This window comes from Etheostoma cragini, chromosome 4 (genome assembly GCF_013103735.1).
Source record: "Etheostoma cragini isolate CJK2018 chromosome 4, CSU_Ecrag_1.0, whole genome shotgun sequence".
Classification (NCBI taxonomy): Eukaryota; Metazoa; Chordata; class Actinopteri; order Perciformes; family Percidae; genus Etheostoma; species Etheostoma cragini.
In genome coordinates this window covers 29,154,164-29,170,704 of record NC_048410.1, presented here as the reverse complement: position 1 = coordinate 29,170,704, position 16,541 = coordinate 29,154,164, and the positions used below count along the sequence as shown (strand labels likewise).

Here is a 16,541-nt window from a genome sequence, read left to right as displayed (position 1 = left end):
CCTAATACTGTATCTGAAGTCTCTTTTATATAGACCTTAGTGGTCCCCTAATACTGTATCTGAAGTCTCTTTTATATGAACCTTAGTGGTCCCCTAATGCTGTATCTGAAGTCTCTTTTATATGAACCTTAGTGGTCCCTAATACTGTATCTGAAGTCTCTTTTACATAGACCTTAGTGGTCCCCTAATACTGGATGTGAAGTCTCTTTTATATAGACCTTAGTGGTCCCCTAATACTGGATGTGAAGTCTCTTTTATATAGACCTTAGTGGTCCACTAATACTGGATGTGAAGTCTCTTTTATATAGACCTTAGTGGTCCCCTAATACTGTATCTGAAGTCTCTTTTATATAGACCTTAGTGGTCCCTAATACTGGATGTGAAGTCTCTTTTATATAGACCTTAGTGGTCTGCTAATACTATATCTGAAGTCTCTTTTATATAGACCTTAGTGGTCCCTAATACTGTATCTGAAGTCTCTTTTATATAGACCTTAGTGGTCCCTAATACTGTATCTGAAGTCTCTTTTATATAGACCTTAGTGGTCCACTAATACTGGATGTGAAGTCTCTTTTATATAGACCTTAGTGGTCCCTAATACTGTATGTGAAGTCTCTTTTATATAGACCTTAGTGGTCCACTAATACTGGATGTGAAGTCTCTTTTATATAGACCTTAGTGGTCTGCTAATACTATATCTGAAGTCTCTTTTTTACCAATTGTTGTTGTCCAGCGACTTTTGCACACAGAAGCTTGAGTGATGTCAATTACCTATCTATTTACCTAATGTCAATTTCTTGATAATTTGTAATACAACCACCCACATAATGCTCAGGAGTTCTGGCCAAAGGACTACAGTTGAACATTGGCCGGCTGGCTAACACTGGCCCATTGACAGAAGTCTTAATTAATGTGTGTTGTACTTTATAAAATAAGGAATAAGGACAAACTAAGTTGTCTTATAGTGTAACAGATACATTTGATAAACAATGTATCTAATATTTTTTTTAAATTCCAGTGTAATTTCCCTTTTACGCAGGAGTGACCAGCTAAACGTCGGTGACTACATCAAGTCAGTAAACGGTATCAACCTGACCAAACTTCGGCATGAAGAGATCATCAGCTTACTGAAGAACGTAGGAGAGAGAGTTCTGCTGGAGGTGGAGTATGAACTGCCCCCTACAGGTACATGTTCTTATTAGTTTGGCTCCATGCACATACATTCCCATGGCTGTTATGGTCTTAAAGTAATAGCTTCAGTGAGGTTGAGATTTACATTAGCGTGGTGTGAAAAATGCTACACAATCTAAATTACACAATAAATGTTAAAGGGGCTGTACTCTAAATGCAGAACAGTTACAAAGTAGCAAACAAATATTTGCTATGCAAAGATAAATGGAGCAATAGCGTCCTTACCGGAGAATGGATTCACACCCACTCTGTGTGTGCAATCTGAGTTTTTCTGTATATTGTTTGTATTGCCGGTCTGGCCATGTGTGCATGGTACTGCATGTGGCTGTGAAAACATGTCGTCACACATACACATACAGTCTGGAACAGGAGAAAAAAAGTTTGGGGTTGTTTGAATTTCTTTGAACCGATCCCAATCGTCTTGGGAAGGAACTTGCTTTGGACATTTGCGATCCGCAAAAGAAAACATCATATACAATATTGAATGACTTTAACTGTTCATAATACAGTAACGTAAGGTATTTAAATGAGCTGGATTCATGGTTTAACATCATTTTCTGGTAGGGGTTGGGGTGGAAGGTGAGGGACATCCCACTGAACGTCTTTGGGACAGATGTTCTGCCTGTAAAATGAGCTGTTGTTGATCCCGACTAGGGTATTTTAGGCTGAGGCAACTAAATCCCAATGTAAATAGTAAGACTCGTAATTGTTCAAAGTGATTCTTATGATGCTGAGCTGGAAAAACCCAACCTCCTCATTCATTTAAAGGAGACCACTCTCGGTAACAGCAAGGGTCCTGATTCATAGGACAACAGAAGAACAGGGTTGTCCGATACGAGACAATCCTAAGGATAAAATGATTGTCGCTTTGACTTCCCAGTCAAAGTATGCTACTCTGCTTCGCAGTGTTTCCTCTTATGAAAAGTCTTTAAACTCAAGGATCTATTGCTCAAACTATCTCACTGTATCCCTGGTACCTGCAGCAACACACCCACACCAACACCCCCTTGCCTTGGTTATATACTGTATATGTATACTGTATATATACACATTATATGTGTTTTGATTTGTCATACTGCATTTTAACATGATAAAAATGTATTATTGGAATCCACAGTAATAGCAGTAAAGGAGCTCATAGGCATTCAGGAACGAGTTAAAGTAAAAAGTTGAAATAAAAATTGAAAGTACATTTTAAAAATAATATATATACACATTTATATGTATGTTTAATATGTATGTATGTTTGCATGTATGTATGTATATATATATATATATATATATATATATCTATATAGTTAAAGCTGTGCCATTTTCTGCCTGAATGCATGTTAAATCAAACATATATATATATATATATATATGTGTGTGTGTGTGTGTGTGTGTGTGTGTGTGTGTGTGTGTGTGTGTGTGTGGATATGTTTTTTGATTTAACGTACTGCATTTTACCATGATAGAATTGCATTGGTATCCACAGTAATAGCAGTAAATGAGATCATAGGCATTCAGGAGCAATTTCAAGTAAAAACCATGTATTCCGTGTAGTGTTGAAGTAGTATGGTATTATGTCATTAGTCCTCCTTTTATTTTGCTGTATTAGATATTTATGCTCCATTAGCATGATGTAAGTGAACAAAACTTGAACAAAACCTCATTATGGAGCAGAAATAATCAACAGCTGCAGCATAAATCCTTTCTCTAAAATAAATTACCTCTCTTTCTGTCTCTCTCTGCCTCCCTCTCTCGCTCTCTTTCTCTTCCTCTCAAAGCACCAGACAGCACCTCAGGGGTTATATCAAAGACAATCGACATCTGTTTGCACAAAGAGGGGAACAGCTTTGGTTTCGTCATGAGAGGTAACCATCAGTGAAAGACTGTGTGTGTAGGGAAATATATGATTGACATTTGCACCATTATGGAAAGCTGTCACTCAATGAAAAGTCTCCCCTGCTATATTGCAACACCTATTTCATTAGAAAAATAAAATAAAATAAAGCTAGAAAAGTTGATTTCACTCGGCTAACATGGCACACCTAAACGTTTTTTCCATTAAAGCTGCAGTAGGTGCAAATTCATTAGAGTGAGACCTCTTCCTTCAGCTCTCCCCTCTCTGTTGGCATGTGTAGGGCAGCCAATAGAAACTCTCTCTATCTCTAAAATGAACTGTGATTGGCAAAGGTCTGCCGTCTCCTGCTATTATAGGACAAATAAAAAGGAAAAGATCACCTTCATGGTTAAGTTGCTTCGATTCTTTTTGGTCCTCTAGATTTGAACACACTGATTGAAACTAACCTTCTATCATATTAGCTGAAACTGACCCTATGTTTGATTAGAACTACATGAAGCAGGTCATTAAAATAAAAAATAAAAAGATCCAGCTCCTCTGGCGCCACTTACAGCCTGTGGTGTGATTTGCAACAATCCACCGCTCCCTGTTCAGATGCACCAATCAGGGCAGGTGTTGTGGGTGGAGGGTCTTAGAAGACTGTTTGGACTTCAACAGAAAGGGGGGGGGGAGGGAATGACAAGTCCTGGATCTTCCAAATCCAACCTACAGCACCTTTAAAGAGGGTTTTTCAGAACAATACCATGAAGTTGGAAACAGTGTTTACAGTACAATGGATACAGTGACATCATTTTGACCAACAAACAAAATGAAAAAATCATTTATCTGTAATCTAGAAAATAGCATTCTTCAAAATTGGAATAATTTCATTATTCTACAAGTCAAATTGTAGATTCACACACAGTACGTTTCTAATTCACTTCCTAAATTTTGACCTTTTCTCAAAGATCTGAATTCGTTACATAAGATGATTTTCCCCAGAATCCTCTGACTTGAGTCTTTGGTTATTTATTTATCTATATTTGTATGTATTGTATCTGTTATTTTATTGTTTATTTGATTTATTTTGAATCTATTTTTATCCACAATATATTTCTGTAAAACATCTTGATTTAATCTCAAAATGTTATTGTTGTTTACCTGATGCTTTAAACAATGCCAATAAAAATCAACTACTAAAGAAATAAACTCCTTACTGTAATAAAATAAAGAAAGAGAGTGAAGATTTCTAGACATATGAGTCCAGTGTTTAGTGTGATTGGCTTTAAACTTCAGTGTACTCTTCTTGCAGGTGGTATCCATGAGGACTGGCACAAGTCCCGCCCCCTAGTGGTCACCTACGTCCGGCCAGGAGGTCCTGCAGACAGGTAGACTGACTGCTCGCCCATGCAACCATAAACCCACATCCACTGGATAGATAGATAGATGAATAGATAGATAGATAGATAGATAGATAGATAGATAGATAGATGGATAGATTCCCCGTTAGGAAGCTATTTCCCTTTGCTAGGCAACGGCAGTTGTTATCTCATTGGTTGTGCTTTTGAAATGTCAGCGGCAACTGGTTGAAAGTTGCAATAATTTGAACTTTGCATAGTTGGGTGCAATCTCCCAATATACTGTACATGCAGCATTGTGTGCACGAATATAAAACTTCACACAAAGCCACTGCAATAGAAACGAACAGATTCACACACACAGTGGTGATGAGAAATAGCCGAACAAACACACGTCCTGTACTTAATTGTCAGATGTACAGAGTACATTAAGGTGACATTTTACTTTTGCAGTTTAACCCATCCTAAATATCAGGAGCAGTCGACAGCTTCAGGGGAGCAACGTGGGGTTAAGGTGCTTACTCAGGGTCATTTTGGCATGTGACCGGAGGAGCCTGGGATCAAACCGCCTACCTTCTGGCTACAGGGCGGCCACGCTACCTCCGAGCTCCACACCAGGGACCAGAAGCCCACCCAGTTCCATTCCATTTTCAAATTCAGAGTTGTGTTTTTATGTGCACATTAAGGAAACCTACAATAGTTACAATAAAATGCTTCCTTTGCTGTCCACAGAATACCAAGCAATGTAAAATCTACAATATATACTAAAATTATAATAACAAAATGATTTGTCAAAGGCAGCTTGTGAAAAATAAAGCGACAAAAGTAATAAAACATGCAAGTTATGCATGTGGAAACTAGGCAAGAGTCTGGAGATGTGCCAGCGCCTTCGTGCAAATAAAGCCAAAGGATGATGGTGACATTTCCTTTAACCGTCGGTACGTTGACAGTTGTGTGTTACTCATAGCTGCAGCAGCATGAATCCCCTCGTATCCCTTTGAAGTTGTCATCATGTGTCCAACTCAGTCTTCATGTTTGGGAATAATCCATGACAATGTCATATAAATGTCAGCTTTTTGACTGTTACACAGCAGTGATTCAGCCTTCTGTTGATCAAGTGCATGAATTCCTAAACATTTTCAAAAATTATTCCTTTTACATTTCTATTTGTGTAAGTCAGCCTGCACTGAACTTAACAGACTGAGAAAAGAGTGACATCTCCTGAAATTCACACCACATTATCTCAGGCTGAAGATGACACCCTGCAAAAAAACATCAATTTGGCGCCAAAGTGTGTTGCCAGGGTGGTTCAGTGGGTGGCGCAGGCGCACATTCACACGACATTACGTTTTCACTTAGCTGACGCTTTGATCCAAAACGACTTATCCTATATACCGTATGTCCAAGGTCGTACGCCTCTGGAGCAACTAGGGGTTAAGCGTCTTGCTCAGGGACCCATTGGTTGATGCATCGCAGTGGGAATTGAACCCAAAGCCAAGTGGCATATGTCATATCCACTGCGCCCTCCCCACCCACACAAACATAGAGCTTTATGTCTCGATGTAGAGGTCCAGGTTTCAGAATCTTAAAAAAAAGTGTGGCTCCAACGTTGGAACACAAGTGGTGGACAAACATTTTCCATAAGGGCTATGAGAATCTATACAATATCTATACTATCTAACACATTGTTATATAGTTAGGGATATATGAATGAAAACAAAAATGGGAGGATATTTCTGCAGAATTTCTCTGCTAAGGGACATATACGGTGAGCGTGTTGTCTCACTACAGTCTCACGGACGCTACATTTCTGCTCCAGCAAAAAACTCAACTCTGCTTTATTGGTTAAATCTGGTGGCTAAGTGCATTAAAACACTTGTTTTACTCAAGCACTTAATAATATATAATAGTTTTATTATCTTACAGCGACTGCCTCGACTAGAACCCTGTTAGCTACTTTAGCTTAGCCATTAGCAATGGCTAATTCCTCTCCCACACCCCTCCTTTAGTGATAAAGATACTGTATATGTTTTCCATATTGCATATTCGCTGCTCTGGAGGCAAGGCTTATAGAGTTTGAGACACGGCTCTGCACTATGGAATCAAAATCATATGCTTCATAGCTATAGAGTGGTCTAGACCTACTCTATCTGGAAAGTGTCTCGAAATATCTGTTGTTACGATTTGATACTATTAATAAAACTGAACTTTTCTGAAGGGATGAGCATTTTATTCAATTCAACAGACTTGGATAATCTGAGCACTCAGGCTGTTCTGGAGGCTTGTGGTAGAATGACACCTTCCTTTAAGACACTTTGTTGTTGTTTTTCTGCTTTGATTGTCATCCATCTGTATTGCCAAATTAGTAAAGGCAACTGCTCAGAAAGTCCCATTTTGAACAACATACGTTACTTAGCTGTTTCTACAATGACACATCATCAAATATACAATAGGAAGATGTTAAAAAAAAATCCTTTTGTGATCACTCAGCAGCTTCAGTTGATGCTAGACTTTAGAACTGCTGAAAGCTATTTTTATTCTAGCGGCATCTATATTTGAGAGAATTGCACAAACCAACAAATCAGGACACATAAAGAACAGCGGCGTGATACTAAGCAGTTGTATGTCTGCAGAATAAGTGAACGCTTGGTGGAGATGTCCGACAAATCTTAAGGTCTTGTGAAGGGACTGTTTCATTGTGAGCCAACATATATTTGTCCAAATTGATTGCAACTCAACCCCAAACTATTGGTTTTGCATTGTCCAGGGTCATACTTCACAGTTTCACACAGTGACTACGTTTATTGCAAATAATATTCCAGTTGTTGCCCTTATTCTGAAAAAGACAATGTAGAATAGAATAGAATACAATGCCTTTATTTTTATTATGCACAAGTGCAGTACCTGTGCAATGAGATTGAAGCAACCCCTTTACAGTGTCAACACAGAATATAAAAATATGAAATATAAAGTATAGGTAATGCGGGGAAAAAAGGGGGGGGGGACCTTATGCACAGTCCTGAGTCCTGAGAGCAACTACTGTATGTTCATGTATAAAATAGCTTTGTATAAACATTATGTGAACAGTAGTTAAGAGTTAACAACAAATAAATAAATGTTGCGCTGTAATAAAATGAAATGTTTAAGTAACTAAACTATTTACATGGCTAATTCAAAAATATTCCACTGATACAGATTTTGTTTTTTAAGTATTCCATTGGTGGCGTACTTATTCAACCCTGTGAACAAAACCTCCCTCTTTCATTTCTTCAACCACCTTCTGGAAAAGGATACCTGTTGGTATCCAAGTCTTTTATAACGTTTAATAGTGACCAGAAATGTGGTCTTGCATCTCATGGTTGTACAACAACCAATATACCATAACTAAATAGCAATGCACAGAGCTGACAGTCAGACATCAACATGGAGAGTCCGAAAGGGCCACAAACTGCGGTATTATCCTGATTGAGACACACATACAGAATGCAATGTTTACCTGACCAAAGAATTCTTTTAAAACCAGAATAATACCGGCGTATCCTAGGGGTGGGGGAAAAACCGGTACAACGTTGTTGCAATATTTTCAGTGCCAATGTCGATTCACAGAAGCCAATAATCGATCTGTTATTATACATGTGTTGGTCAGTTTGTCCCATTCTGCAGCAATTACACTGAAGTGAGATGAACAAACAGAGACATGTTTCTTTTTAGATAAAACAGATGTTGACAAAGTTTCCTTTTGGGGATGTCATTTGAAATTTGAAATAAAAAATAAAATTGCAATATATCACAGAATATTTCAAATGTGTAAAATCACATTAATATCGTATCGTGACGATAGCGTATCGTGAGGCCTCTGGTGATTCCCCCCGTAGTATATCGCTAGGATTGGGCATTGAGAACTGATTCTTACTTGGAATCGTTTAAAACAATCTGATTCCAATGGAAACGTTTCTTCAATGGAATCGTTGGAGTGGTTTGGAGGAGTCGGGGCCCGTTGTGGTTTCCGAATCGGCCAGGCGCTTGTTGTGTTTCAGCCTTGGAGTACAGGAAGCAGCGCAAGCCCGATAAAACTGCAAACCACCTTTGAATCAAAATACAACTTTCCACTTATCTGTGAAAGAAGCATGTGACCCGTATCAGCTCCACCCCTTGAGGAATCGGGGTCAAAAGGAACAATCACAATTTGAATCAGAATTGTTAAAATCCAAACAATGCCCGGCAGTACATATCGCATGTGTGGAAAAAGGCCTTACATAGAATATCCAAATGCATGAATCGTATCAAATTCACAATAGTGTCACATTCAGAATACTAGTGGAATATTAGTGTGCATGTAAACACGCTCAGTGACCGACTTGGACAGGACAGCCATTATATTTTAGCTTACTGTTTGCTCCAAAACTCATTTAACTCCATTCCAAAGAAAATCATCTTCAAAATGTGGGTCAGTCCAGGGAAAATGAATTTGATATTCATGCTGCTTTATATCCCATTTATATGCCAATTGGAGAAAACTTAATCCAGAGCACCATGCGGTCCCAGGAGTGCCTACATTTAAGCATTACCCTGATGGAATTAAAGCGCCACTTCTGAAAGTTAGAGCCATGCTTTTACTGCATCATCATATGATCAGAAAAAAATGATGGCAAAACCAGGCTTTGAAGTATACAATACTTCAGATTTTCCACCAAGAACTTAACTAAAATGATCTCTTCTCTCTTGAAATAACAATAGGCATCTGGAAGGGCCCTGAAACTGAACTGGCCATTCCCTTTCTTTATCCATTACTGCTCAAGGAGCTTTGTTTCCGCTAGCCTAGTCTCGCGTTGCCAGACCTTCCTCCTCAGCGCTGCGGAGGAGGGTCTAGCTAGACCACACAGCATTCTGGATGGGAGAAAAACACGCTCTGTTTTATTGGCAATTCTTTAAATCAATCCAAATTGTCTGGGCCGGATGGATCCACAATACCTTTCAGATTGCACAGATAGTCTAGCTAGCTGTCTGGATTTACCCTGCAGAGACCTGAGGACCAGGTAACCATAGTCCTCTGATTGGACAGATAGTCTAGCTAGCTGTCTGGATTTACCCCGCAGAGACCTGAGGACCAGGTAACCATAGTCCTCAGAAATCAGAGGATAGAACGCCAACACAAAAGAAAGAGTAAGGTAATGGAATCCGGCCGAAATAAAAGATATCCGGTGAAATCTTCGGCAGTACCTGAACAATCCCGGAGTTGAAACGTCGTTAATCTAGACTACTGCTAGCCGTCCACAATGTTAGTGCTGCATCGCTTCCTGATTACCTGAACTACCCAAACTATTGGCCCGAGGCCCAAATCACAGAACGCACATCTACAAAAAGGAGTGGGGTTAACCCTAATGTTGTCTTCCCACCGACCTGGACAGATGAAAAACCTTTTATAAAGGTTAGGGTCGTCATTTCTGACCCTTTTGTGGCTTCCCCCCATGATATTGTCACTTTTATCAACGTTTGTTGACTTTTGCTGAGCCTTTTGAAATGTGTGGGTTTTTCCCCCAAATTAAAACAATTTTTTTTAATTTGTCACTTTTTTTCAACATCGTTTCACATTTGACTCCTTTTTCTTTATTTTTTTTTTTTTCTCTTTATTAAACTTTTTTTTAAAGTTCTTTTACCAATTGTTTTTTGTCCAAACGTTATAAAATTGACACAAATTGCCAAATTCAAAGAAAGTAGTGAACTGATTATTTATTTAACATGTGAGGAGCGTTATTGGGAATCATCTGCCTTACGTTTTTGGAAAATTTGTTTAAAAGAAACCCACATTTCTGATCTAGAAACTTTTTGGAAAGAGGCCAAATTTGACCCAATGACACCACGAGGGATAAAAGAAATTTGCGTCAGCTCACAATCGCGTTGATTTTGACAGCCCTCAAACTTGTATCCATATTTCTTTCTAAGATGTGTCTTTCATATAACCTCATTCCAGCCTTAATGAAGCCTTCTGGTCTCAGCGTGGTCTCAGTCCCGTGGTTTTAAGGTTTCAGGGCTCTCAGCATTATACTTCACTTGTGGCTGGTTTGATGACAGCTCGGTATTACTCACACTCTGGCTTCATGCATAAAGCATTGTTCAGCTCTTTAATGCAGCACTTTACATGGAAAAAAATCAATAAGCTGCATATCCATTATTTGATCAAGTGTTTTTGCCAACCATGCAGGGATTTTCTTTTTAAATTACCATATTTTTAATGAAGCCAAAATGTTTAATCTTGATATTATGATTACTGTGAAGCAGAGCAGTATCATCCGTCATCTGAGTGCTGTTTCCTTTGGGTTTGTCCTCTATTTGAACTCAAGGAGAAATGATACTGTAAGTCTCAGACTCAGGAGAAGAGGATGAGATCAGAAAGACGGAGGCGAGAGGAGAGAAAAGAGGAGGATGGGTGTAGAATGATGGAGATGAGATGAGAGAAAAGAGGAGGAGGTCAGAATGATGGAGAAAAAAGGAGAGGAAAGAGGAGGATGAGATCAGAATAATGTAGACGAGAGGAGAGAAAAGAGGAGGATGAGATCAGAATGATGTAGACAAGAGGAGAGAAAAGAGGAGGATTATATCAGAAAGACAGACGAGAGGAGAGAAGAGGATGATATCAGAAAGACAGAGATGAGAGGAGAGAAAAGAGGAGGATGAGTTTAGAAGTATGGAGATGAGAGGAGAAAAAAGAGGAGGAAGAGTTCAGAATGATGGAGAATAAATGAGAGAAAAGAAAAGGATGAAATCAGAAAGACGGACAGTAGTGGAAGGAGGAGTAGAAAGAAGCTTGGTCCAAGTTGAAGTAAGACATAAGAGAGACGTTAAAAAGAAAAAGTTTTTGGAAGTAAGGATTGGAGAACAAAAAAAAAAAGATGGGAGAGAAGCTTTCTCAGAAAGGGGAAAAGGGAACAATATAAATAGGAAGGAAGTGCAGATGATAACAAAATAGTTTTTTTGATGCCATGTCATTTTTTCACACAGGAAACTCTTAATCATATTCTCAGTCATTACCCAAGCTTACAAATAAAACACATTAGAACTTGAGCTGTCGAAGTTAAGACAGAATGATTAAAATAAGAGTAAGCGTTACATTGGTGCATTAATGCTTCGATATGAAGATAAGTGGGGAAATGTGGAAGAAAGGAAGGAGAAATACAGCGCATTAGACCCATGACAGACAGAGTTGGACTGTTTCCTCTGAGGTGATCAATCTCAATTTTTATTGTATTTCTTTTGGCTCTGTTTCTGAATTTGTGTATTTTCAAATCCCTTCTCTAATCACTGTCATCTGATGTCATTGTGTGTGTGTGTGTGTATGTGTGTTCAGAGAGGGGACACTGCGTCCCGGGGACCGTCTCCTCAGTGTGGACGGCGTGCCGCTGCACAACACCAACCACAGCGACGCGCTGAGTGTGTTGGCTCAGTGTGGCCAGGAAGCGCTGTTTCAGATAGAGTATGACGTCACTATCATGGGTGAGAGACCACACTCTCTCTCTCTCACACACACACACACACACACACACACACACACACACACACACACACACACACACACACACACACACACACACACACCACAAGTATTAAAGCTAATAATAAACTTTACCAAAATGGCAGAAATGGCACTGAAATTTACCCTGAGAATGCATTGCGAAGAAGCATCATCTGCTAGGCTCATAATGGTGTTGAAACAGACATTAAATGGTACTCAGCTACTCCGAGTCACTGTTGTTTTTTCATATCATAGGAGCATCTATCTGATCACAGTAATGAGCAAAATTATTGAAAATGCTTTCCCCCCCAATCAGACACTGTAACAAACGCCTCCGGCCCGCTTTTAGTGGAAATTGCCAAGGCGCCCGGAGCAACGCTGGGTATCACGCTGACATCGGCCAATCATCGAAACAAGCAGGTCATCGTCATCGACCGGGTCAAACCTGGCAGCGTGGTGGACAGGTACACACACACACACACACTCTACAGTGACTTGAGAAAGTTTACACACCCAGGCTAAAGTTGATTTAAAAAAGGAATAAAAAAACTATTTTTGGAAATTGATCTTAATACCTTAATAAAAACAATTTGGGAAAATATTTACTATGCATTTATCAGGATACATGCATAGTATGTAGGATGCATCCATGAAATAACTGGCCTTTAAAGAGAAAAATGTGCCTGCCTCTATGGGAATTTAACATAGGGGGGTGTAAACTTATGCCCCATGTATTTAAATGAAGAACATTTATTTATTTACAAAACGTTATTCATTCACAAAGAAAATTGGTTTCCTTAAAAGGTTGGATTTTCGTAAATGTTTTTGAATTGAGCCATTAAGAGCAATTTTTTTTATTCCTCTTTTAAATCAACTTTAGCGTGAGTTTGTAATTTTTCTCAAGCCACTTTATACCTTTGCATACATGCACTCTTGCAGTTTGACCATGTGTAATGTGGAGTACGCTAACAATTAAATGAAACCCAGGAGTGGGGACCAAGGGAAGGGCAGAAACAGTTCAAGATGAATCAAATGATTTATTGTTGAACTAACAAACAACGGACAATGATCTTCTTGCTATTTCGCAAAAAAGGTACACGGCTGTAGGAGGTCACCAGCGCACACCTGTAGAGGATCACAGACAGGCAGCAAACACAGCCAAGACAAAACAATATGGCATTAAACATAGCTGCATCTCATTTTGCTTAAAGGTCCCATGGCATGAAAATTTCACTTTATGAGGTTTTTTAACATTAATATGAGGTCCCCCTGCCAGCCTATGGCCCTCCAGTGGATATGTATAGTGATTGGACTAAACTGAGCCCTGGGTATTCTGCTCTGCCTTTGAGAAAATGAAAGCTCAAATGGGCCGATCTGGAAGCAGCCCCTTATGACATCATAAGGGGAAAGGTTAACTCCCCTTTCATTGCTTTGCCCGCCCAGAAAATTGGCCCGGCCCATGAGAAAGAGAGAGACACCATGGCATGCAAACAAGCAAAGCATGGCAGTTGGTCAAGGTCACACCCCCACCCTCCACCTGCCCCCCCCTCTTTCTCACTAGCATTTGAAGCCAAAGAATAAGAACGGGCACATCCTACGGAAAGCTCATTGTGGGACTGGCTCTAGTGGCATAATTCTGCACCAAGGAGCATGTCACAGGACCTTTAACATGAGTCCAACATATTATTTGCAAATATAAATCAGGTACAGTATGTTTAACTTTAAAATCATATCAACAATTATTAGACTAATTGAATATCTTAGCATTCTATGCAAAAAGGGGATGTATATAGTCTGTAGGCCGCCCTATACTTTACTCTAGGACCAGTTTAACATGTTATTGTAGCTACTTTTGTAGAAGGTTTTCCCTGATCTGTCTCTTTTTCAGGAAAAGGGTCCTGCTTGGTGCTGGAGGGAGCACATCCATTGGTGGTTGAAAATGTTCAAATGATTCAATTATTTATTAGTTGTTTGGTATAAAAATGTAATCCAAATGGTAAAAAAACGTCACATGGAGTTATGGAGTTAAGATGACACCCTCAAATGTATTGCTGTGTCCAAAACTCCAAGACATTCAGTTTGGACAATATTCACATTTGAGAAACTGGAATTAGAGAATTTATACTAGAGATTACGGATTAATCGATTATCAAAATAGTTTGCAATGACTTTTATAGTCCTATGGCCTAGTTGTTACAGCTCTACTTGTTGGGGCCATGTACAGTCTGAAAAGAAAACCTGCAGACACTACTCCACAGTTTATTAATTCATTGCTTCAAAATTCACAAAGTGCAATTATATCTTCCTTAAACCACACTGAACATCAAACTATGATCATGGAAGTTAAGGACAGTGGACTTTTTGAGCGAAGATGCAAATATATAATTCATGTAAAACAATGAAACTAAATATGAAGTGTAAGTGCATTGATAATTAAGTAATCTGCCTAGACCATAATTATAGAAAGCATAATAACCAAGGGCACTATGTGATATAAATGTGTGTGAATGCAGGCGGTAGCATCTTTTAGTGTCCCACGTCTGGAATACACAGTTGGGTTACAGAAATGCAACAGCTGCATATTTATGCAATATCTCTCTCTCTCTCTCTCTCTCTCTCTCTCTCTCTCTCTCTCTCTCTCTATCTCTATCTCTCTCTCTCTTTCTTTCTGTCTCTCACTTTCTCTCTCTTACACAGACAGCAGGAGACAGGGTATTTCCCCAAACCTCACTCTGGCTCTAAAATAAATATGAGTCGCTTGAGCTTTGTGTCAGTGTTGAAAGAAGAAGAAGAACAGGTTGAATGTGCAAGTCCACGTTCATTCATTCTTCACTTCCACGTGACTTGAAATTCATTTTAATTTTTAATTTAAAAGAGCAGAGGCACCAGTTGACCGTTTCGATCTTAGCCAATCATGCTAACGTGTAGCTTAGTACTGGCAAATTGGAAATTATGCAATAGCTGCAAATGCTGTGAAGCTGTACTTTGGATATTTGTTGCACAAATGTCATAGCAGCCGTCCCAATTCCAAGTTTTCACACGGAGCACAAACATGACAAAGTATTTCTTTCTCCTGTGTTTTTGTTGTGATAGGCTTCCTTCCTTATTTTCACCAAGTATTAATCTTGTTTAATTGCACATGAGAATTTAACTTCTTTGCTTACTACTTTAATTAACTGAAATTACTTTAAAAAATTCAAGTGAGATGAACAAAGAGAGACATGAACATAACATAGGTATACATTTTTGGATAAAACACATGTTGATAAAGTTTTCTGTTGGGTACATGATTTTAAGGGTCAAAATAAGGTAATGAATTGCAGTGTGTTGCAGAATATCACAATATATCTGAAATTGCAATAATTTTGTATTGCGACATGTGTATAGTGATGTTACCACAGTGTGGGGCCTTTGCACATTCCCATCGCTATTACTTTCTCTGTCTCTGGATTTACCAGATGTGGAGCATTGCATGCTGGGGATCACCTGCTGTCCATAGATGGGACATCGACAGAACACTGTACAGTCCTGGAGGCGACACAGCTATTAGCGAGCACAACGGAACTGGTGAAATTAGAAATACTCCCTTCCCATCAAACAAGGCTAACAGGGAAACAGCACGACACAGGTGAGTGCACCAGCTGCACCAGTGCATCCCACACGTAGACTAATTTGTGGCGGTGCACCACGCAATCAACACCAGCCATATATACACACACACATACACATACACAGACCTGTCTCCATGAAAACAGTGTTTTCAACTTAACAACTTTGTTGAAGGATTTAGTGACCTTTCAGACCGCTATAGTGACTTTTTTCACAAAAGAGACTAGCTTCAAAACTGGCGACTTTCTCTGAGTCTGTTTTATGAGGAGAAGCCCCTCCCCTCCTCTCTCCTCATGTGCGCTAGCACTGCGCACAGTGCGCGGTCAGACAGAAAGGGGAGAGTTGACGGGGTGTGGGGGCCAGTGTGGAGACAGCAGGACGTGACGGGAAAAAGGACGCAGCTGGCCTGGCCCCGGGCCTCTGCGCTTTTTTTGTTGCTTTTTTCCACATTTTTTTTCATGCTTTTTGGCGCTTTTAAAAAACTTTTTTATTCATGGTCAGTAAACCTAATAATCAATGTAAGGCACACCTGACGTGAATCCATTCCACTGAATGAAAAAAAGAAAACAGAGTGTCATCACGGCATGAATAAAAAGAAGCACAGTAATTATCCTTCAATCACTCACTAATACATCATTCATCCTGCTGTTTTATAATGGCTGGACTGTTGTCAACCAGATGGTGTGTGTGTGTTTAGTCATGTGGCCAAATTCAAATTCATTTGGTTGTTTTTCTTTACACCTTGTGTTGTCCTCAACTGCAGCTGTTAACACTGCTTGATAATATTGTGGTGAATGCATTTTACACTGATACTAAAGTGATTAAAAAGTCGGGCGTGTGAATGTAGGCCTGTCTAAGTATATTTGTGGGGTCCAAAAACCGGGAGTCAAGTATACTTGTGGGGTCCCGACAGCTTTGTGGGTTCAAACTCCTGGACCCTACAACTTAAAGGGCTGTTTGAGGGCTAAGACTTGGTTTTGGGATTAGGTTATGGTTGGGGGGGGTTAAGGTTAGGCATTTGGTGATGATTATGGTTAGTGTAAGGGGC

At 39.4% G+C, this 16,541-nt stretch overlaps 1 protein-coding gene across 6 annotated transcripts in view; it reads left to right on the top strand.

The window, feature by feature from the left end:
- The window catches only part of grip2b (glutamate receptor interacting protein 2b), a 285,228-nt gene that overhangs the window by 233,093 nt on the left and 35,594 nt on the right, over positions 1-16,541 (top strand). For 5 of the 6 annotated variants that reach the window (XM_034870532.1, XM_034870531.1, XM_034870535.1 and 2 more), the window contains exons 4-9: positions 1,040-1,185; positions 2,961-3,047; positions 4,329-4,404; positions 11,720-11,865; positions 12,201-12,348; positions 15,343-15,512. In XM_034870532.1, the coding sequence (XP_034726423.1) occupies positions 1,040-1,185; positions 2,961-3,047; positions 4,329-4,404; positions 11,720-11,865; positions 12,201-12,348; positions 15,343-15,512 (773 nt within the window). The remainder of the gene's footprint in view (positions 1-1,039; positions 1,186-2,960; positions 3,048-4,328; positions 4,405-11,719; positions 11,866-12,200; positions 12,349-15,342; positions 15,513-16,541) is intronic. The other variant, XM_034870537.1, reaches the window with a different exon arrangement.